Source organism: Grus americana, chromosome 5 (genome assembly GCF_028858705.1).
Source record: "Grus americana isolate bGruAme1 chromosome 5, bGruAme1.mat, whole genome shotgun sequence".
NCBI lineage: Eukaryota > Metazoa > Chordata > Aves > Gruiformes > Gruidae > Grus > Grus americana.
The window spans coordinates 13839732-13864532 of NC_072856.1; the positions used below are offsets into that span (position 1 = coordinate 13839732).

At 42.3% G+C, this 24801-nt stretch overlaps 1 protein-coding gene across 16 annotated transcripts in view; it reads right to left on the reverse strand.

Moving 5' to 3' along the window:
• Nucleotides 1-24801, reverse strand: part of TUB (TUB bipartite transcription factor) — a 157902-nt gene that overhangs the window by 36560 nt on the left and 96541 nt on the right. For 9 of the 16 annotated variants that reach the window (XM_054827996.1, XM_054827995.1, XM_054828009.1 and 6 more), the window contains exons 2-3: nucleotides 6253-6304; nucleotides 4665-4827 (exon numbers count right to left, since the gene is read on the reverse strand). In XM_054827996.1, coding sequence (XP_054683971.1) covers nucleotides 4665-4827; nucleotides 6253-6304 — 215 coding nt within the window. Of the gene's footprint in view, nucleotides 1-4664; nucleotides 4828-6252; nucleotides 6305-6443; nucleotides 6578-16753; nucleotides 16782-24801 lie in introns of those variants that run through there. The other 7 variants (XM_054828002.1, XM_054828001.1, XM_054827998.1 and 4 more) reach the window with 2 other exon arrangements.

The following is a 24801-nucleotide window of genomic DNA, read 5'->3' on the forward strand; positions in this document are numbered from 1 at the left end:
GTGGTGAATTCTGCACAGCCACTTCCTCAGTGGAAGGGCGCCCATCTCCTTAAAAGTCTGATGGCACCCAGAGGAGTTGCTGGTGACACTTGGAAGGGAACAGAGATACCATTTCATCCTACCGACATGTCACCTCGCTGCTTGAAGGTATCTAGGAAAAAGTACGGTGACCCTGGCTATTCTCCTCCTTATTCTGTGGAGGCAGGCTTTCAGCAGAGCCATTTTGCTATTTACTAAACTAACAAAAAAAGAAACTCAAGAGAGCCCTGTACCTGCTCCCTTTCACTCTGAATTGAACTTGTCCCAGCATCTCCCATCCTGAGCGACACAAGCGTCGGCAAGCCCCGTCTGTATTATCCCCTTTGTGAGCTGCCCCAGCTGAGCTGGGTCACAGCCCTCCATTAATATCCCTCCATCCTACCGCATCTTGGATTTATTTGCGCTTCCCTTCGGCTCCGAGCTGGATGAAGCTAAATGCAGGTGCAGCCAGAGGACTAGCAGCAATCACCGTGCAGCTCCCTGCAGAGGTCCAAAAGCAGCCAAAGGCTCCCTTAGGTGGGAAAGCTTAAGGTCACCTTAACTAGCAAAACACCCTGTTCCACTGTATCTACCTACAAACAGCTCACCAGGCTGACGTTCTATTCCAGAACAAAAGCGACTTTGACTTTTTACTTTGCACTCTGATAATTATTCTGGAATGAAATGAGTTTTTATTCCAGAGTAGAGTTGCCCATCAGGGAATCACTGCAGCACAGATAACTGCATCAGAATAAGCTATGGCAGCGTATGAAAGAAAACTTCCCAGCACAGAAAGCCTAACATCTCAGAAGCGCTGAGATGTTATCTCTGACCTACTTTGCTCAAAGTACCATAGACATATCTCCACACAGGCATCCAATTATGTGTTGAAATCAACAAGTACTTTTGTGCTACACAGAATTAGTACAAGGGGAAAAAGGGAGTAGAGGAGGACGATAGGTGGAAAGAAGCGTTCTTTTTGTAGCATTTGCAGTACAGGAATTGATTTCACAAACATGCTCATCCAAGCAATGTAGTTCATTCAGCAGACCGTCAACTCCCATCAAAGAGTCATTCTTAACTTAAAATCAGCATGCCCATAACAGGAACAAATGAACGGAAAAGAGCAGAATAGTTCTTTAGAAACAGCCCAGCTGTCTCATGCATCCCACACTCCCACATACAAATGTTTTCATTGAAGGGGAAAAAAGTGCCACCCCTGAAGCTGAATACCATGGTTAAAAATGGCCATCAAAACCTAACGATGTACCATGCAAACAGCGTAACCTAAGACACTGAGCACATTCCCAGAGAAGATGACACCAAAAAAGGATGCTTCTGGAGTTCTTATAGTATTTTCAAAAGCAACGCTCCTAACAAAGGATTTTACAAGGCAATAAAACACTTTACTAGGTAATTAAATTCTCCTAAGTTGGCTTTTGCTAACTGCACAGTTTATTACAAGGACAGCTGTCCCCAGGGATAACAAACTCTGGGTTGAATTTGAGAAACATTACTCTTTTTTTTTTTTTTTGCTTCTCTGAAACCTTGTGAAATATTGAAAGGGTTTGAGGGACAAATTTAGAACAAATTGATTTAAGGAGTATAAATTAGTACGTATTCCAGTAAGTGGTGTGGTGCAACATTACAGGAAAGGTCACTTTTACCTTAAGAGCACAGTTAATCTCACTTAAGTCAGAAAGTCCACTCTGGTGCAAACTGTTGCAAAATTTAGCTCAGATAGTGCAGATATGAAATTCGCTATCATTTATGGGACGATAACGTCTGTTTCTGTCATCCGTGAAAACTACAACCTTGTTCAACTGACAATACAGAAGGTTCAGTATATGACGGTACCTCTCTACCATAAGATGCTATTTCTTAGAACAGTTCTGTACTTTTGATAAGCTATTGAGTGGAAAAGGAAAGAGAGAAAAACTCTGTTTTCTCTGATTAAAAAATAATTTTAAAAAAATTAAAATTCTATGCTACATCAAATTCTTAGGTCAGACTGGAAAGAAATTTAGTTTCATCTTAAAAATTTCCTTCCCAGACCCTGAGAAAAAGAGAGTAAAGAGAGAGCAATATTACTAATGCTTTTAATATTCATTAGAAAAACATAATTAAAATAATACTAAGAGAAAAAATAATTCTCCATCTGAAATGACTTATGGTAGCCTATCTGCTTGCAGAAGCAAGATAAAAAAGGACCATTATTAATGAAGCCTTAACATTTAATCAATGCAATTTCCAGTTTCCAACAATAAATTCTGTAGCTGTAACCACACCAAAAAATTCCACCAATTGCAAACTGGGAGTAGAGAGTCTGAAACCTGCACTTCTCACAGCATGATTCATTAGTCCAGTAAATACCTGCCATCACCTTATCTAAAGATGCAACCACCAACTGAAAATGAAATAATAGGGCAGACGAAAAGCATAGCATGTGCAGTATACTTGATAGAGAACAGAACTGAATGATGGATTACGTTTTTTGTTTAAGACTAGGATACTGGTTGGTTTGGGTTTTTTCCAGACATAGATTCACAAAGGCATCTTAGGTTTTGGATTTTACACATTGAACCTTAAGTACTCTGCCTCCTAGCAGCATTCCCAACTGTGTTGGGTTTGCGTGGCAGGGTTTTGGTAGCAGAGGGGGCTACAGAGGTGGCTTCTGTGAGAAGCTGCTAGAAGCTCCCCTGTGTCTGAGAGAGCCAATGCCAGCCGGCTCCAAGACGGACCCGCCGCTGGCCAAGGCCAAGCCAATCAGCGCCTCTGTGATAACATATTTAAGAAGGGGAAAAAAACACTTAGGGAGAGAGAGCTTTTGCAGCCGGAGAGAGGAGTGAGAAGATGTAAGAAACTCTGCAGACACCAAGGTCAGTGCAGATGGAGGGGCAGGAGGTGCTCCAGGCGCCGGAGCGGAGATCCCCCTGCAGCCCGTGGTGAAGGCCATGGTGAAGCAGGCTGTCCCCTTGCAGCCCATGGAGGAAGGATGAGGGAGTGTAGAGATTCCACCTGCAGCCCATGGAGGACCCCACGCCGGAGCAGGTGGAGGCACCTGAAGGAGGCTGAGGCCTGTGGGAAGCCCACATTGGAGCAAGCTCCTGGCAGGACCAGTGGACCCGTGAAGAGGGGAGCCCACGCCAGGGCAGGTTTGCTGGCAGGACTTGTGACCCCGTGGGGGACCCCACGCTGGAGCAGTCTGCTCCTGAGGGTCTGCACCCCATGAGAGGGACTCCATGCTGGAGCAGGGGAACGATGAGAGGAGTCCTCCCCCTGAGGATGAAGAAGCAGCAGAAACAACGTGTGATGAACTGACCGTAACCCCCATTCCCCGTCCCCCTGTGCCGCTGAGGGGGGGAAGGTTGAAGCCGGGAGTGAAGTTGAGCCCGGGAAGATGGGAGGGGTGGGGGGAGGTGTTTTAAGAGTTGATTTCATTTCTCATTCCTCTACTCTCTTTTGCTTAGTAATAAATTAGATGAATTCCCTCTCTAAGTTTGGTCTGTTTTGCTCGTGACAACAATTAGTGAGTGATCTCTCCCTGTCCTTATCTCGACCCAGAAGCGTTTCATTATGCCTTTTCTCCGAGGGGAGTGAGAGAGCGGCTCTGGTGGGCACCTGGCCTCCAGCCAGGGTCAACCCACCACACCAACCTGAAAACAGCCAGCAGCATTGCCAGTGCCCGCAGATTTCAGCTCATGCCCTCTACACTATTTTTCTTCTTGTACTAATTCTGTGTAGCGCATACCCATCAAAACCCAGGGAAGGAAGCCTTGTGCTTATTGAGGCTTATGAATCAAATTTGTCTTAATCATCTACAAAACAAGAAAATTTGAAAATTACTGTTCTTTGTAACACTCCGGCAGCCTGGAATGAGATCTACAAGAGACACAATATTGATCAAGGGTTACCCAAGCTTCCCTCTAGGAAATCCTGAGGAAAAGTATGCACCTACCATCATTAGGAAGCCCACAAGCATGTGCCATATGGGCACAGAACTAAATAACGACTCATTTCCTTAGGATTTATTTCTGACGATTACATTCTCTGAAGTCTAACAATACAGAAATGTCATTCTAATTTTTTTCTTAGGGTTGTGATACCTAAAGTGCCTCTGTCCTTTCTGGATTCTGTAATCTTTAATAAGAAAGCGTAGACCATGTTGTACAAGCTTGAAATGTTCTTCTCTATCTACTCACCTATTTTAGTGAACCTTGCAGAAACACAGTATCTTTGAAATTATTGTATTCAAATTTAGCTGAAATTAGTTAACAGGTATCAAATTTATCAACACTGTCAAGCTTAAGCAAAATTATGCACAGAGGAATATATAGAGTGGAACAGCATAAGCTTTACTTCAGTAGGAACCAAGGCAGAAGACACTTAAATACTCATGGCAGAAGGGACGAGCCGTGCTCTCTTCCCCACAGTGCTGAAATGGCGGGTAGTTACCTCGCTCCCTCCTGTTAGGCTAGCACTACAAGTTCTGATGGTTTTGTCCCCAAACACAAGTAAAGGATATCAATTATTTACTAAAAAAAACCAAAACAACAACCTTTGTTCTCATTAGCATAAGCTTAACATGGAGAGCATCATACTATGACCTGCAGTAAATGTACATGCAATAGATCATATTCATATACCATGATATATGGTGCTGCTGTTGCTGTTAAGATACGATTCAACCAACGGTGCTTGTTCTTCCGAATGTTTCGTCCTGCGCGTTCTTGTGCGACTGTCCACATTGGACTGAACCATTAATGGCTCCTGGCGCTTTTTCTTCTGCTTCTGTTCTAGCAACGCTCGCTGAGGAAAACACAGAGAAAAGCATCTGTTACGGGACTCCAAACAGTAGCAATCTCTGACAAAAACCATGGATATCTTTACACCTTCTCCAGTTTTCCAGTGGCAGCAGTTGGCAAGTGGGATATTGGGTTATAGGAAATCTTTCAAAAAAATTTAAAAAACCCCCACAAACCTCAACCAACCCACTGCTAAAACACCTTCTGCTGAAAACAGCAAATAATTAAAACAGATCTTTCTGAGCAGTCTACCAGCTATCAGAGCTTGCTTGGAATAACCCTTGGGAAAACAACAGTGTGAGAGCAGTGGCTGTGAAGCAACGGGAGGGTAAGCAAGGGCATGAGGCAGAGGTGCCAATTTAAGTTTCTGTAAATTAAAATCAGATAATTTGCAATCTAGAATCAAGTGATAACGCTGGACATGAGCCTAATTTAACAACTATACAAGATGAACTTTAAACACTTGAATTTCTCAGCTAAACCTGCTGAAAATCAAAACCTTCAGCATCTGATGGCACCATAGGCACCTCTCTCTTTGAGCCCTCTTCCACAACCTCAGAGAACTGAACTGTTAATTTTACTTGTCCATTACCTTACCATTTCCCTGCTCCTGCGAGAGTGATTTTTTTTTTTTTTTGGCATTTAGAAAGGAGATACACTAAAACTGAAGAAGAAGAATGGAAAGTGGACTCTTTCAGCTCCATAAGCTGCGTGGAACACCTCAACATGACTTCAAAACGATCAGAATCTAGTGCAAGATTATGGCATAAGCAGAAAGTATTTGAACTTGAAAATGAGATGCTGGTAGACATGGGAGAAGAAATGAACAGAATGACATAAAATTAAACTCACAAGGTTTAACTATAAACATGACAAAGTTTTGTGAAAAGGGGACCACAGAAAAATCAATGGAAAAGTGGAAACCTCAAACACCATTAAAACTTGACGGCAAAATTCCCTGAGATTTCATAGAAGAGATTCCGAATCATTTTCTTGTACAAGTCATGCAGGAATACATTAGCAAAATATGCAACATAGCACATAATGCCACTAGTTTACAGCCACAAGGGCTAAATCCGTGGAACTAAAAAGAAAAGATGTAAAAACTTAGTGGTAAATCGCTGTTGGCTGGCATGTCTGCCAGAACCTTCTGTCCTTTCTGGTCCATCAGAGGGGTAACAAATACATTGTAAGTCAGCTTAAAACAAATCCAAGGCAGTGGAAAATGAGAATCACTCAAACCACAACAATACGAAAAAATTCAATGCAAGTTATACTTCTAAGTAAGCCGTAACCTCCACAGACCTCTCTTTTGCATTCCTGAATCAGAGGATGTAATTTTCTATCAATTGCCAGATATACGTTGATGATTTCCTTACTCCAAGATCTAGACTTCAGAAAGCAAGAAGGTCACCCTGCAAAATCTTACCTGCCTGTCAAGCTTCTGCTGACGCAGGCTGCTCCCCTCATCGTCCAGAACACTGCAAAAACAAAGAGTACGTAATTGGAACAAATTTATCACTCAAAACAACACCTAACGGCAATCACTGGAGCAAACTCTTGCAGGAGTTATTCATATAAAACTCCCACTATGATCCACGGAAGTTTCCCTGCCCTAACCTGCAAAAGTTGACTCGAGAATTTAAATGCAGTCCCTGAAAAACTGAAAAAACTCTGGTACACATAATCCTCAATAAAAATATACATTCAGCCAGTTCACAAAGAAATGCAAACTCCATGGTCTACAGCTTGTGTTCTTCTCCACTGTCTTCTAATGCAAAAGGTCAATGTACACAGCAGGGCTTTGATTGAAATTTTGCATATAAAGCACATAAAAAGTGAGGAGTGTAAGAGAGCTGCTTATGAACTCAGCAGTATTTAAAATTACCTCAGGAAAATTAACCGTCTAATCTTTTGCACACTGAAAACCAGAATTTATTGCTGAATATATCTGAAAAGTCACACCGATTGCCATGCACTTCAGCTTTTGGAGACTGGCAAGACAAACAGTATTGCGTGCTGCCATATTTCTGTCAGCTAATTGTTGCTAGTTGGGAGATTAGCTCCTGCACATTTAATCATTTTCATTAATTAGATGTTAAAAACTAAACTACATTGAAATCAGAAAATTATTTTTATGAAGTATTTTATCCAACTACTGACTACACTTTATTTTTCTGGAGAACAAAGGTCTCTATTGTAAGAACATTATGGTTAAGCATTGAACATAGATAATTAAATCTGTTAAACTGTAATGTATCATCTACGAGGAAAATAGTGCTATAGAACAAAACAAAAAAAAATAGCCTCTTGCAACTAGAATCCATTTTCTCTTACAGCACATTTTTATAAAAGATTAGTCCCTTTTTTATAATCACTCTTAACAACCAAAAAGAAAAAATCTAGGACAAACAAACCTGGATTCTGACCTACATACAACCAAACTGTATTGCAATGGAAATGTCATAAAAACTGTGACTTCCCATGTATTAATATATATTCTTTAGCAGACAGTAACATTATAGTAGAGTCAGATCGGACAGCTAATAAAGGCATGCAGAATGCCACCTTTTCAGTGCCAGCATCATCAAAGACCTAAATTAGGCATTATTGGTAGCATCGGCCTTTTGTAATTTACACACAGGTTATATGTTCCAAAAGGCAGACGTTCCACAGAATGAAACTATACTGGACAAGTACCTTAGGTATGAAATTACAGTCTCTTGTAGAGGTAACACGTTACTCATAGTCAAAAAAAAAAAAAAAAAAAAAGGAAAACCCCTCACATTCACAAAAATGTTCTGCTTCACACCACGTATTCTTTGTTTGATAAATTATGGAAAAAAGTTATAAAAAGAAGACACACATTCCTCCATGGTATACAATATCAGGTCTTTTTCAAGAGTGCTTGACTACAACTGCAACACATATTAGCTGCACTACTAGAAAGTAAAACTACCCAAACAGGTATCTTTGGTCAAAGAATTGAATAGAAGATGCCTAAGTATAAAGTTTCAGGCTTAATGGCCCGAGCAAGTCCACCTCATTTCAGACAACGCTTGAAAAAAGCCAAAACCACGTAATGATGCTAATAGGGACCATAAGAACTGCAGAGGCAGCAATGCATCTACAGCCGTGTTACCCAGAGAGCTCAGGAGCCAATATCGCTCCACTCCAGCAGTCGTTTGCAGAGTTAAGGAGAAAACTCTGATCTCTTCTCTCGTCATCTGCTTTATAAATCAGACCGTGCTGACTCCCTCAGACAGGTTACATGAGCTGTATATAGACTTCTCAGGCATTCCCATAAACCACCACTTCAGTAATTATCTTTATGTGAATATAATGGGTTTTGGTATTATGCTGGATTGGCTATAATTCTAAATTCTGTATCACAGACAAGGTGTCTAAGCACTCTGGATGACTCTAGCTTCCTCTGCTTTCCCATCACACCGTGTCCTGGCATAACACACCGCGTAGAACAAGGGAGCGGGGAAATGTCCTCGGTTGGGTTCTAAACCTTACCTGTGACTCCCTGAGAAGCCACAACAAGCCCAGAGAGGTTGTGGAGGCCCCATCCCTGGAAGTGTTCAAGGCCAGGTTGGATGGGGCTTTGGGCAACCTGGTCTAGTGGAGAGTGTCCCTGCCCATGGCAGGGGGGTTGGAACTAGATGATCTTTGAGGTCCCTTCCAACCCAAACCATTCTATGATTCTATAAATTCAGGATCAGGTGAACAAGCACAGCTCCCTCAGGTCTCTTTACACCCAACCTTACCACGGTAAACGCGGCAGTTTAAGTAACACCACAGCAAACACCAGTCAGAGGAAGGGTGTGATTTGCACTGATTCAGCACGCCACGAATGCAAAGCAACTATCAGACACACCAAGGGGCTGCCAAAAAAATGAACCTCCATCCAAAAACTGTGGATGCTGTAACGCTAAAACACCTCTCCATATTGCCCTTCTACTGCAAGACGTTGTTTTTAAAGCCTCTGAATATATGCAATCAAAGCTGACACCAAAAGCAGCACGTCTTAAAAACCAGCTGACAAGCTTGTCTGGAACTTCCAGGTCCTTCATTCTCTCACTTCATATTTTATAAAGTTCTGGGTTGTTTTCCACAGCCCTTTTGTAAATATGCATTAGCTACAAGCCTTGCATTATTTAAGCCGTAACATTCAACAACTAAAATTGCACTCCAGCTTTCTTCACCGATACCGAGGTTCAGCAGAACACAATTATTTCAACAATTCTCGCCCCCTCCAGATTACTGGACTTGCACTGAAAGGCCTAACTCCCAGGAGACAGACACACCACTCTTCTGAATCCTTCACAGTGTAAAAAAGGCCTTAAAAGTGATGTCATTACCACCAACTCTGTCCATTTTAACAGTTACTCAATGTCAGCATCAGTGAAAAGCTGCAGTTCTGTCCTTTCTTGATGCCTAAATAATTGTTATGCAAGTCCAAATAAAAAGAGGGTCCAATTTAGCCTATATATTCTTCTGCTAGAAAAGCAGAGCACTCCAGTTTGACTGTGTACTTTGTTAATATTTTCTACAGGACTAGTGGACCTTGGAGTTGCTGATCAGCAGCCAATATTTCACATTCCCTCATTTTCAATGGGAGAACTCTCCTGACATTGGGTAACTCCCAAGATTTGCCATTAAGGGCCATCAGGTTATTAATAAATAAATAAATAAAATGAGCTTTGTTTCCATAGCAATTCTATCAGGCCCTCACGCTTGCTGCCCTAAAAAACACCTGCAGCAGAATCCGAGATGTCTGTTACCACCACTGATCCTTTGGACCCGTTCTCACACTTCAGTGCAGCCTTGCAGAACGAGGCAGCAGACGATCTTGCCACAGCATCTGGCAGTCCATGCACTCTGGCAGATGCTCCAGGGTTCAAAGCTGAAATGCAGAGAATCTTCCCTTTATTTCTTTGGCAAACACAGAAGTCCAGGAGCAGAAGCAGAGCCTTTGCACCTCCTGGTCTTTGGAAGGAACAGAAATCAATTGCTCTTTCCCCTGGAAGAGTTGTGTGCACCGAGAGGACCCAGCCTATCCTGCCCAGTTTCAGAAGTGGCTGTGGTTTTGTTGCTCAGTGGTCCAAATAACTGGGATGGTCACAGACTAAAGGCCCTGTACAGTGGAAAAACTATGGCTGTAACGTGGCAGGACCACTACAAGAAATAATCTCATAGAGAGCATAGAGGCTGTTAGAGCAATTCTGCCTACATGTTTGATGTGATGCTAGAAAATCGCAGCAGCAGCATGAGACTCAGCCAGTCTTAATAGAGAAATATAACTTTATAATTAATGAAAATTGAATTATTGAAGAGAATGCATACATATTAGCAGTCTGATGAAACATCCTGAAGATGCAGCAAGGTTCATTTTTACTCCTATTTGATCAAGTATCATGTATCCACCTGGCATCTTGGCTATGGCTTTGACCACATTTAAAACCAAAAGCAATTTTACACTATATATAATATTGTAAACAGCACTTCAGGTCTGCAGTAATAGTCTAGTCCAAATTCAGTTAACAAATCAGAGCTTGTATATATTTCCTTGCAGATAATTCTCCAGGGAAGACCCATCATCCATCTATGCACAACTCGAGGAACCCACCCATTAGAGTTGGACTTAAGAAGTCAAGCCTATAGCAATATATCTTAAAGATTCATATTAGCAGCTTGGACCAAGTCCCACAGAGACTTAAGTATTAAATTTAGATAGCATTATTTTCACATTTTATACATGGCATTTGATTCAGATATCCCCACCTCCTATTTTCTAAAGGGAAATACATTAAATGAACAATCAGCTTTTTGCCAGAAGTGTTACTTTTCATACCACCTTTTTAAGACACATAATCTATTTTACAGAGACAGTGCCAACATTAAATTCAATTTACACAAATATAACCAGGCTTTCTAGACTGCTGCATTTCATAACGAAGACAAAAATATAAGCAAGAATTTTAGTATTTTAAATTCTTCATAATCTGTATTCCTTAAAAATCATTTAGAGAGAAACCCAAGACCAATCGGGTTTTAAAGATGAAGCTTCATGATTATGTGAAGGTCCACAATTTACTTCTGAGATGAAGGCAGGAGCTTCTGTAAATCAACATCTTGCTACATTTTACTGTAATTCCACACGGACTGATTTCAATTTAAGTAAAATTGGAAAAGCCTTAATTCAAATAACACATTTCACAGCAAGTACTTCACCTTTACTCTTTGAACATGCAAACTGCTCATATTTCAGTAAGCCATCGCAAGAAAAAAGAATTAAGAAGAAAAGTTTTCAATTAGAATGTGCAAGATGCATGTAGTCACTGATTTATTTTTTTAAAAGTCTGACACAATAAAGCAGCTCTATTGTCTCTGCCTGACAAATAAGGCAATGTTTTTGCTCCTTCCTGACACTGCTTCATAAAGGAGTATCTTCCATGACAATAACTTTTTTTGCCAGGACAAAGGTCCAAAATCACATCTATCACATCTCTGCAGCCCAGCACTAATTGCAGTGAGAAGTGTTCCTGGTCAAACAAGCAAAGATGTATACTACCACTAAACTTTCTGTCCTGCGTTTCGGCTGGGATACAGTTAATTTTCACAAGAAGCTGGCAGGGGGGAAACAGCCAGGACAGCTGACCCAAACTAGCCAGAAGGGTATTTGAGATCATACGACGTCATGCTCGGTATATAAACAGAGCTGGCCAAGGAAGAGGGATCGCTGCTCAGGGACAGGCTGGGCATCGGGCTCCAGGTGGTGAGCAAACTGCATTGCCTATCACCCACTTTGTATATTCTTTTGTAAGTATTGTTCTTATTTTCCTCTTCCTTTGCTGTCCCAGTAAACTGTCCTTGTCCCAACCTGCAAGTTTTACCTTTTTCTTCCAATTCTCCTCCGCATCCCACCACCGTGTGGTGCTTAGCTGCCAGCTGGGGCTAAACCCGGACACTTTCATACACTGTTTTAAAGTATCACCCTTGCATTTTCTCTTTCTGCTGCTTCATGATAACACATTACTAACAGCAGCACCCAAAACCCCTATGTGAAATCAGGGACCTTTGCGCAAGCAAAATGAGTGTAAATAGGGAAAATTTCCGAAAAAACAGTTCACATTATAAAAAGACAAGGAACTGCATAAGAAAACATTACTCCCATTTAAAACACTTAACCAGAAGCAATGGAAAATTAGAGGAGATATTTTCATCTTGAGTTTCTTCTGGCATTTTGTCAGCTGCAATTCAAAAAGGATGGATGATCAAACCAGATTGGAAAAATTAATAAAATACACCATATCAGACTAAGAAAGATCTGAGTGATCTTGAAGATATGTGCCCTTTTGCTCTGAAGATAGCTGGTACGTTGCTGCGTCAAGAGAAGCAGATTATGGGATCTTTTAGAACAAGGCTGAATCAAAAGAACAAGAAAGGGTGTAATGTGCCTTTTGAACATTACAAAATCTCTAAAAACATATGAAATAAAATTCCTGCAAAGAGATAGCACTTGGCTTATTGGATACCATCTGTCATACTCACCCAATTACACTTCTCTATAATCTCTATACTTCCATAAAATCTCTGTAGTTCCATAAAACCAAAGTGCTCTGGATAACGTTACTGTTAAGCCTTTAGGAACAGGCTTTCCAGCAGCACTGATGATATGCTACTATAAAAGCCCAATAACAGGGTCAGGGACCTGCAGGCTGAAGTTGTGCTCCAGAAGGAACAGCACACAGTTAGGTTCTTCAAACAAGTGAAATTCAACGAATTCCTAACCAGCGAGGCCAGCAATCTCTATAAAGTGCCCACACCTGCAAGCCCCCACATCAAATAAGGTCGGCTCCCCCACGTACACCATGTGCTGAGTTCACCAGAAGCCTCTTGGGAGAATAATATTATATCACACACCCTAATCAAAGACTTTTAAATTAAACAAATCACTCTGAAAGGCTGTGAGGGCTCCCCTCATGCTAGGAATCATCAAGGTTTTCTGACCCCAAAGCAGTCGCTCAGCCATCTGATTTAGAGTAAAACCCGCAGATCTTTACAGTAAAATGAGTAACTTCTTTCCTGGGCCATCATCTTCACTGAGGAGCAGCCCAAGGACATTGCCCTTCTACTGCCAACGGCAGAAGCTCCTGGATTTCTCCCACACCATCCTCATATGGCAGAGAGGACGACAGCCTGCCATTACTGGTATATCTATCAGTTAACACTGAACTGACCCATAAAGTACAGACACCACAACTGCTGCAGAAACGGATTGCATTTCTTCATGTGAAACTTCAGAGGAATAAACTTGTTTCACTGTGAAACAGTAAGTAAGAGCATGCCTGTCCACGAATACAGCACTGTTTCTCCTGCCCACGCAGCTGTTCTGAAGACCCTTAAAAAAGAATAAAAAAAGATAAAGCAAAAGGATAGGGGGAAAAAAAGCAGGAATATGAACCCAGATATTTGTATCAGAATTATCAGCAGCAAGTCAGCCCCAAAACACAAGAAGATACAGAGGATCATACGCTGTGCCAGCGATCCAAATGGCACTAAAAGTAATGCCTGCAGGGCAGATGCCTGGAAGCAGAGACTGAATTTGTAGTTGCACAAATAATTACAGAACCAAGTGCTTTATTTTCTTTTCAAATCCTGGTTGGCAAACTAGCTTAAAAATCAGTAAATGAACGAGACCTTCCTGGAATGTTGGCCCTGTTTGCTTCAGTAAGGTTTATCTAAATGCCCATTGTACATTAAGATCTATGACACTCATTCTGTCTGCCCAACAGTTCTGTTTTGGGGATTTAAAAAGAACAAAAAACACTTAAAAAAATTTAAGCTTTTTCCAGTAAGTCAATGCAGAACACTTTTTGTTAATATTTTTCTCTTCCATGCCTCCTCAGTCACATGATAAGTATTTGCACCTGGTCAAGAGATAACATGTTTATCAACGACCTGGAGGAGACAACTGAGTGCACCGTTACCACATTTGCAGAGATGACAAGTTGGGGGGACCAGTCAATATGCTGGGGGGAGCGCTGCCATCCAGAGGGACCCTGACAGGCTGGAGGAATGGCTTAACAGGAGCCTTGTGGAATTTAACAAGGACAAACGCAAAGCCCTGCACCAAGGAAGGCAGGCAGGCAGGCAGGCTCCCCTGCAATGATACAGGCTGGGGACCGTCTGGCCAAACAGGACCTGGGTTCTTGGTGGACAGCAGTGTGTCCTGGCAGCAAAGGCAGCCAGCAGCACCCTGGGCTGTATTGGCAGGAGCATGGCCATTAGGTCAGGGGAAGCGATGAACATCCTTCCTTTTCTCTGCACTTGTGAGACCCCATATAGAAAACCGCCCTCAGTTTTGAGCCCCCTGGTACAAGAAAGATGTTGATCACCTGGAGCGAACCCAAAGGAGGGTAACCAAGGAGGTCTGGGAGCTGGAGCGCTTGTCCTGTGAGGAGAGGTTGAGGGAGCTGGTCTTGTTCAGCCTGGGAAAGGGAAAGCTTTGCAGAGACCTAATCCCAGCCTTCTAATACCAGGCAGTCTGGAAAGGTTGTGCAGTCTCTATCCTTGGCATTTTCAAGATCCAAATGAATAAAGCCCCGAGCAACCTGGTCTGACCTCACAGCTGACCATGCTGTGAACAGGACACTGGACTGGAGAACTCCAGAGGTCCCTTCCAGATTCTGTGAACAGTGTCTTCCTCTTGGATGTCAAGCATAACTTAAACATCAGTGTCCCAAGTGAGCTACAGGGCAGATTATACAAGTAGATTAGCTGAAAGAAAATGTAACAACAGGAACACACATTCATATTTTTTCCTTAATTCCACATAAATAATTGTTAAGCTAAACTCCAGCCAAACCTTCAGCATGACGACACAATTTTACTTTTGCTCTGTTTTGATTACCACAGTTCATCAAAGTAGATCTCCAATTGTTACGACTTCAGGGGTATATGAAACCAACAGAAATTGTAGAAATCAGGTCTTCTAAATGTTTTACTCAGAATAAGTTTAAAAAAAAAAAAATCAGAGTCGGGTAAAAATATATTGGAAGACAGGTGTATTACAGGATATATACAGCGAAGGACTGACCAAGAACAAACAGCCCAACAGACTCTCAGAGCTGAAGGGAACAACAGGAGCTCTACAGGTACTGTAGATATGCTTTGTGTTAATGAGATCCAGCCTTGAGATCAGTCAGAAAACTGCCATTCACCTTCCAGTAACAAAACTGAAGTCACTGGGAAAAAGAAATGACAGTTTAGGATCTGAAGCGTCTAGGCTGACAGCTTTCAGTGAGGATGGTAAGAAGCCTAGAAAAGACCTAACAAGAGGAAAAGCAAAACTATTCCCTAAAGCACTCTGAGTGTTTTAAATAACCCGAACTACAGGGCTGCAACTATTGCCCCGGAAAGATCAGTTGAACTAATGTTTGTACAGATTCATTCTCTGCAGTTACACAGAGGTGAATAAGATAGCACACAGCAGTAAATAGCAGATAATGAAAATAACACCTAAGGGAAGGGTGAATGGATGGGCTACTTCTTGCCCTCCCTCAATACACACAAACTGAACACAATGTTAGAAAGAAAATCTATGTCCCAAGAGAGAAAGGTGAATTTAATAAACATGAACGATGGAGCACAAACACACAATAGCCTTTGGGTGTTATGTGAGCTATGCTAAAATTATATTTAAAGTAGAGCGATGAGAAGTGCCTGAATAGGGGAAAATTGGGAAGGAAAAAACAAACCCTGACCTGGAGATACACTACCTGCAATGCAGATTGTTCCTGAAGACAAATGACATGACTTTCAGGAAGTGCGTTTATTGAAAACGCATTGCTGCCAGCCACGGGAAAGATCCAGCCCTACCAGCCAGTTTGATTTCTCTTTCAGTACCAAAATTCAACCAATATCAATCATTAAAGCAGTACAATATACACACAAACAACAGCAAACCATTAATGTGGAAAGCATCTGACCACAACAAAGAGTAAATTAAACGAGCAGGAACTAAGGAAAAGCATTGCCTGGATAAGAAGGCTGCACTTACACATAGAATCATAGAATGGTTTGGGTTGGAAGGGACCTCAAAGACCATCTAGTTCCAACCCCCTCGCTGTGGGCAGGGACACCCTCCACGAGACCACGTTGCCCAAAGCCCCATCCAGCCTGCCCTTGAAAACTTCCAGGGACGGGGCCTCCACAACCTCTCTGGGCAGCCTGTTCCAGTGCCTCACCATTCTTAACAGTAAAGAAGTTCTTTCTAACACCTAATCTAAATCGACCCTCCTTCAGCTGAAACCCATTACCCCTTGTCCTGTCACTACACTCCCTCATAAACAGTCCCTCACCATCTTTCCTGTAGGCCCCCTTCAGGTACTGGTAAGCCCCAATTAGATCTCCCCAGAGCCTTCTTTTCTCCAGGCTGAACAATCCCAACTCTCTCAGCCTGTCCTCATAGGAGAGGTGCTCCAGCCCTCCGATCAGCTTCGTGGCCTCCTCTGGACTTGCTCCAACAGCTCCATGTCTCTCCTGAACTGGGGCCCCCAGAGCTGGACGCAGTACTCCAGGTGGGGTCTCACAAGAGCAGAGTAGAGGGGCAGGATCACCTCCCTCGACCTGCTGGCCACACTTCTTTTGATGCAGCCCAGGACATGGTTGGCTTTCTGGGCTGCAAGCGCACACTGCCGGCTCATATTGAGCTTCTCACCAATCAATACATACACTGCAGAACAAGAGTTCTCCGCCTAGACCTCAGAGGACCATGCCAGCTCTTCCGTTCCACTGGTAAAAGATGTCACCTAGAACAGACCTCTGCGATTCTGATACCGAAGAGACTGTGAACCATTGCGATCAAGAGAAAACCTGCATAAGATGACTGCTGGCTCCTTTCCCTCCCTCTCTCATACCTGTTCTATGAAGCATGGTTTTGTCGAGTTGGCAGCATACCGGACCTATTTTACATCAAACAGTGTAACCTTCCAAGACACCTGTAAAATGAGATTAACAAACAGGTCTTAACTCCTCTTGGAAACACCTTCGTGACGCAAGAATGAAGCATTACAGGTACAGTAACTAACCTAAAAACAATGCTGGCCTTTAAAATAATAGTATTATGGTGAAGTGTTTAACAAACAAAACACTGATCCCAACGATAGGGTCAATGCTGCAGGTGTTCAGCCAGGCTTCTCCTTGCAGAAGGCGTGTAAGCACCAGCACAAATATGTATATCAAATACACTGCTGCTGAAAAAGATGATATCTGAGGTTAATTCGCTAATGCAGCAACTTATTAACAGATCCTACTGCCTACCTATGGGTTTAGAGCAGGATAGGAAAAAGATATGGTTGTATTTGTTGGATTTTTAAAAGAACAGTAAAATTAAGCTAGCAATTTATTTAAAATGTGAAGGCAAAAGAGACTACCTAGTCTCCCTTAGCTGCGTGAGCAATGAAAGCTGAAGAAAAATACAGTAAGAATTACAACTCTGATAGGAGATGTTAGTGAAGTGAAACAGCCGAGTTCCTTTTTCCTTTTTACAGGTGGTTTTACAGTTTCTATGGAATACAGTCTCTAAGGGAAGACATGTCATTTCATGATAAATACTAACCCTGAAACAAAATATTTTGTCACTTCCCCCCCCCCCACATACTATCTTTATAACCCAATCTAGTACTCTTTTGCTGGAGCTGAAGAAAGCAGATTCTTTCATTTTGGTTTGAGTTCATTCTCTGTAGTTACCTTCTATAACAGCAGCAAATTCTGACAATTGTGGGCAACATTTTCAGTGGAAAAATGAGTTTGTCAGATCCTGGTGCCTGAGTAGATAATACGGATTTCAAGATCGGCGAGACATTGATGGCTGGCCAAAGTAACAAACACCATTTGCCCTAGATTTTGTGCCCAATAATGAAAACTAAGTCATTATTTCTAACAGCACCCTATGCAGATGAGGTATTCCATACAGTGTGAGCTGCATACTTGGGCCCTGATCCTGAACCATGTTAATCCCATCTCATGAAAGTGTTCCCACTAATTTCCCCTGATATAAAAAGGTGCATGCGTATAAACCCTTCCAGGTTGGGGTTTTTAATGATAAACTCCTGGAGACAGAGAACTGGATGGCATCGCACAGTGAACGATTCCTTTACGGTACACGATCCGGTATGTAAGAAACCACTCAAGGATTGGCATCCATACGCGGAGGTTCCTCAGCACAGCAAACATCAATGAGACCTGTGAGCCCATCCTGTGTTCTTGGCGTCCACTCAAGAATTCTGGTCCTCGGAGAACTGGAGGGGGCTCTACCTCACGAAGCAGTGGCAGATCACCACTACAGGCTCCTGCCTGTGACGACGGCAGGGCCGGTCAGAGAAAAAACTTTCCATTATATTGATCAGCTCCAGATTTTGAAATCTGACATCCTAAAACTCATATCTGCTCTAAATCAGAAAGAAAACCAAAAGCATTCACATTTTCTATAGAATAGATAAAACACCTACAGAACTGAGCCCCTGGCAGCCCTGGGATCTCTAATCCTACGCCTGTCCACCTGCCTGACTGCCAAAATCAGCCACATGGAAGGTCCCAGGAGCACTGGCAGCCACAAAGTACTGAGTGAGAAGCGCACAAGATGAGTCGTGTATTGTGGAGGCTGCTGAGGGGCTAGGTGGGTAAGCAACCAAAGAAATTCCCAAAGGAATTTTGTCCAATCAAACTTTTCTAGGATCAAGTTTTCTCCATGAATCATTTTCAGGTAGTAAATCAGCAAATCCTGATGAAAGTTCTCCCTCCTCCAGCACTATTAGTATGCAAAATAACCAGGTGATATTATTACTTTATTATTATATTAATATTATATTATTATATATTATTTTGGGAAACTGCTGAAACTACAGTACAGCCAACAAAATCTCTGTCCCTCATTAGATTTTCTGGGTGTTTATTAAGAAATCACATTCCACACTTCAGCCATCAAATATACCTTTGACCTATTAAGTCCGGGCGCTGTGTTGGAAGAATGTAACGTGGGAAAGAAGGCAACACAAGTCAGACTACAGTCAGGCAAAGTGCAATGGCTCTAGCACATAGTTGGTCAAATTATTTCCGTTATATATTGTTCTCTATGGGTGGAGGAAAAAAGTATGCATTATAATAGAATGTCTGTTTCCATGGATGGGGCATCTACCATCTTTCTGGGCAACCTGCACCACTGTTTCACCACCCTCATGATAAAACATTTCTTCCTTATATCTAGTCTGAATCTGCTGTCTTTCATTTTACGACCATTACCCCTGGTCCTATCACTACAGGCCCTACTAAAAAGTTTGTTCCCATCTTTCTCATAGGCCCCTTTTAAGCATTGAAAGGCCACAATAAGGTCTCCCCAGAGCCTTCTCTTCTCCAGGCTGAACAACCCCAACTCTCTCAGCCTGTCCTCATAGGTGTTCCAGCCCTCTGAGCATTTTTGTGGCCCTCCTCTGGACCTGCTCCAACAGCTCCATGTCTGTCTTGTACTAAGGATTCCAGAGCTGGACGCAGTACTCCAGGTGGGGTCCCACCAGAGCAGAGCAGAGGGGCAGAATCGCCTCCCTCAACCTGCTGGTCACACTCCTTTTGATGCAGCCCAGGATACATTTGCCTTTCTGGGCTGTGAGTGCACATTGCCAGCTCATGTCCAGCTTTGCTCAATCCCTTTGTCCCACAGCCTGTCTTGATACTGGGGGTTGCCCTGACCCAGGCACAGGACCTTGCACTTGGCTTTGCTGAACCTCATGAGGTTCACATGGGCCTACTTCTTGAGCTTGTCCAGGTCCCTCTGCATGGCATCCCGTCCCTCTGCATGGCATCCCATCCCTCAGGTGTGTCAGCTGCATCACTCAGCTTGGAGTCATCTGCAAACTTGCTGAGGGTGCACTCAACCAAACAGCACTGGTCCCAGTATGGACCCCTGAGGGACACCACTCATCACTGATCTCCATCCGGACACTGAGCCGTTGACCCCTAGTCTCTGGATGCCACCATCCAGCCAATTCCTCATCCACTGAACAGTCCATCCATCAAATCTATAGCTCTCATATCAGCTTTTTTTCCCTTTCTGTTACGTTAAGTGATTTTCTCCACATCTGTGTGTAATCACCAGCCAAGGAAGCTGAACTACTCTGAGCAAATTTCAGCCTGCGTCAGTTTCCAACTTTCTCTAGTAAAAATAATTATAGAAAGAGAATAAGCAGGAGGAGGAAGAAGCATACAAGGAATAAAGCTATATAGAATCTCATGTCAAATGACATATTAGGAAAATTAACAAATACTACTGTGTTGGGTTTGCATGGCAAGGTTTTGGGGTGCAGGGGGGCTACAGGGGTGGCTTCTGTGAGAAGCTGCTAGAAGCTTCCCCTGTGTCTGAGAGAGCCAATGCCAGCCGGCTCCAAGACGGACCCGCCGCTGGCCAAGGCCAAGCCAATCAGCACCTCTGTGATAACATATTTAAGAAGAAGAAAAACACTTAGAGAGAGAGAGCTTTTGCAGCCGGAGAGAGGAGTGAGAAGATGTAAGAAACTCTGCAGACACCAAGGTCAGTGCAGATGGAGGGGCAGGAGGAGCTCCAGGCGCCAGAGCAGAGATCCCCCTGCAGCCCATGGTGAAGACCATGGTGAAGCAGGCTGTCCCCCTGCAGCCCATGGAGGAAGGATGAGGGGGTGTAGAGATTCCACCTGCAGCCCGTGGAGGACCCCACGCTGGAGCAGGTGGAGGCACCTGAAGGAGGCTGTGGCCTGTGGGAAGCCCACGCTGGAGCAAGCTCCTGGCAGGACCTGTGGACCCATGGAGAGAGGAGCCCACGCCAGAGCAGGTTTGCTGGCAGGACTTGTGACCCCATGGGGGACCCACGCTGGAGCAGTTTGCTCCTGAGGGTCTGCACCCCGTGGAAGGGACCACACTGGAGCAGTTCGCGAAGAACTGTAGCCCGTGGGAGAGACTCACGTTGGAGAGGTTCGTGAAGGACTGTCTCCCGTGAGAGGGACTCCATGCTGGAGCAGGGGAACGATGAGAGGAGTCCTCCCCTTGAGGAGGAAGAAGCAGCAGAAACAACGTGTGATGAACTGACTGTAACCCCCATTCCCCGTCCCCCTGTGCCGCTGTGGGGGACGGAGGTTGAAGCCGGGAGTGAAGTTGAGATTTGGTTTTATTCCTCATTCCTCTACTCTGTTTTGCCTAGTAATAAATTAGACGAATTCCCTCTCTAAGTTCGGTCTGCTTCGCTCGTGACGATAATTAGAGAATGATCTCTCCCTGTCCTTATCTCGACCCACAAGCGTTTCATTATACCTTTTCTCCCCTGTCTAGTGAAGGAGGGGAGTGAGAGAGCGGCTCTGGTGGGCACCTGGCCCCCAGCCAGGGTCAACGCACCACAACTACTTTTTGACACATTTTAGGAAAAAACCTAACTTGTGCCATTATACCATACTTCTGTATTCTGACTATATTTAACCCCAAATATGCTGCCAGGCATTTTTGCTTTTCAAATTGGCAAAAAATTAGTCCTTTTAATAGTAAAACGCATTCGCTACATTTATAAGTACGTGGAAGTGTCACATGAAGTAACAGAACCAACACTGTTAAGCAGCATACCTCTTTTTGTTGCATACTAAGATATGTACATTGCATAAATTGTATTAATTTGTTATTTTCATAACTATTAACTGTGCTCACCAATTGGAATTTATATACCTAGTTTAGCATATCAGCTTTAAGTATTTCAAATAAATTAGTCAAATTTAAAACCGATCAAATGTTCATTATCAGAATATTTTTATTTCCATCTTCATTATGAATCATCAGAGTCCTGACTATTGCTGCTTCTTGACTACTCGGTGACCATTTCTGTTACATTGGACAACCATGAGGCACCCTTTACCCAAGTAAGTGTGCTGGAGGAAATGATATTAGGAAGTAAAAACAAGCCTGGGCTCTTGCTGTGCCACACAAAGGGAAAATTTCTGGTATTTAAATCTCATACTTCCATCATCAAAATTCTGTCACAAAAATACAATCTAAAACAATGCCTGTCCACTCGGAAAACCCCAACGGTTAACGGAAATCTACCCTGCGATCTTTTGACTCCATTTTTCTGATATTTCCTCGCGCAAAGCTTTTGTTTCCAGGCTGGCGGCAGTCTGCCTCGATGCACGAAAAGATTCCAGCAACTAGAATGATCCGTCCTGATATGAATGGTGAAAACGCACAAATCCACCTGATGTGTAAAGTTTTAAGTTCAAATCAACTATCGAGCTAATATGTTAAGCCGGGAAGTCTGTAATCAAATCTTCACTCAGGATCTCGTGACGACGCAGCACACTCGAAAAACACTTAGTTCACAAGGGCAGCCCCGGAAAGCACGTGTGCATCGCAAATTGAAAACTATGGGATAATACAGAAGGTAGAGTATATGCAGTACAGACAGGGGACTACACCTTGGGATTTTCCCCCAGTGTTGTTCCAGATATAGTATACGCCATTAATATTTCAGCAAATACGAACCCCAAAATACCCTGGCAATGCAACCTCTGCCTGATTAAGACTATATCAAGTTGTCTTCATCTGGTTCTCTCAAACTGCCCCCAATGAAGTTATCATGTAGTTTAGTAATTACTCTGGATTGTTCTCTCAACGTTTTATAAGATATGTGTGGAGCTACAAAGAGCTATGTGAAATGCCTTGCTGTAGTGATATAGAAATGGAAAAAATACAAAAAAGCATTTAATTAGCAAGAAGTGTGATGACTCGATAAAAGTAATACATTATCTGTTCTGCCAGCTTGACCTCTCAACAGATAACCTGAGAAGACGTTATTTCCTCATATTTAACTATATTCCATCTGAAAAATCTCCCCTGCAGTATACAGCTTAGAGGAGACGTGGTTATCAAATTACTGGAAAATTAAAAGCTAATTATCATGACCCAACCAATTCATATTTCTAAGTGCAACTATCTTTTCCAAATTAGGCTTGGGAACATCTTCACGTGAACAGCCCGCGTGGTACCGTACGAGAGCCTCTGCTGGTCCCCCACGCAAGACATTTCAGACTAGAACACCTTTTTCACCACATTTGAAGACGACTGAAAATAGGGTCTGATACAGGGACACCTCCTAATTTTTAGGGTTGTGATCCCAAACAGACTAATAAAACTTGTTATTGCTGGACATAAATATTGCCGCTTGAGTCAGCGGATCACTCAAATGGCTAAGTATTTGCAAAGTAAAAGCTTATAGCATGTGAAATGGTGAACGTCAGAAGAAATCGTTAATTTTTATCTTTGTTTTCTAAACTGCTTGTCAAATATTCACCACTTCCATCAAACAGTAACTGAGAAGGAGAAAAAAAAGACAAAAAGAGTAAGATGCTTTTTCTGACTGAGGTGAAAACTCCTAGGATTTGCACAAAAGGTTTACATGCAAAAAGAGTAAGCTTTTCTTTAAAATAAAGCATGCAGAAGATAATTATATTTAAAAAGGTGTGTCAACTTTAGGGTTGGGTTTTTCCTTAAATCAGCAAGCAGCTGTCATCTGTAATTGTAACAAAATATCCAAAGGCATTAGATCAAAAAAAGATTTTAGCATTTATCCAATCTACTATTTGTTAAACTGTTCTTACCTGAGTTAAGCATTATTTTTCTCTCTCTCAACGTGACAATTGCTAAGCAAACAGGGTACCATGTTTTATAAACCAAAGAAGAGCGACCACACAAAACCACAAGCATTCTTTGCCAGTCACATACAGATTTTCAGTATAATTTGACCTTTCAAAATAGAGAAATGATACAATACCAGCATGCTATCTAAGGAATTAAGCAGTGTAATTCTTATTAAGGTTGTGCAATTAATCCCTGCACAGAGTGTACTGAAAATTTACGCTCAAATGATCTATTTCTAGATATTGGTAAAAATTACAGTTCTCTAGAATCAGATTATAATTACATAGGATTGTAAATTGTACGTTTGTCAGTTCCTCAAAACAAAATGGATAGCAAAATCTGCAATTCTAATGGCTGTTTTCATGCTAAATACAGATACTGAGAACACTGCAGTTCATTTACCAATTAAGACAGAAATTGTTTCCCTTGTCTTTTTCTTCTCTTTTCTCTAAGATTCAGGCATATTATGAAACCACAGAAAGACAAAGATAAGTTAATTGGCCAGAAACAATATAGGAAAAATCTATTGACTCTACTGACTGCATAGAATAGATAAGCTTTCCTTTTTAAAGCATAATTCAGATGTACAGAAGATTGGGTATGACTAGGTTTGAGGTTTTTGTTTCTTATTCTCTTCTTTGTTTTTTAAAGGCAAGATGAACGATAGCCCTACACTGAATTTCAACCTTTGGATTCAACGTGTGGAGCTTAAACGAATCCTCAATACTCAATTATATTGTGAGAAGTACTGTTTCCTCTGTGTTTACACTTGCCAAAAATAGCTTCAAGATAGAAAGAATAACCAGAATCTAGATTTTCATAAATGTCACTTTCCATGTATTTAGAAGAAGTGCAAATTGTTTCCCGTGCAAAATGTTTTAATAATAAAATAAAAGAAGTCTGTATAAAGCCACCTCCAGCTCTCATTTCAAAGCCGGCACGGCTTTAGAGAGGTACCACCGATGAGAGCCACGCTCTTTGCGGCAGATGTGTTTAAGCTGGGCAGAAACAGGTCCTGAGGTAATTCAAGATACTACAGGTCTTGGATTTTGTGCTTTCCATTTTTCAGCAAAGAAAACAAGCAGAATTTCATTTGCTCCAGTGTGTCTTTTAAAAAGTCTAGAGATAAACCATCTTTGGTTTTGGGTAACTGAAGAGATCAGAGCTGAAGTAGATCAGATTACCTGCTAAAGAAAGATTGTGTTGACAAACAGTACAGCAAAGTTTATCAGCGCTTTTTGTGGATACAAAAAGCACGGTAAAA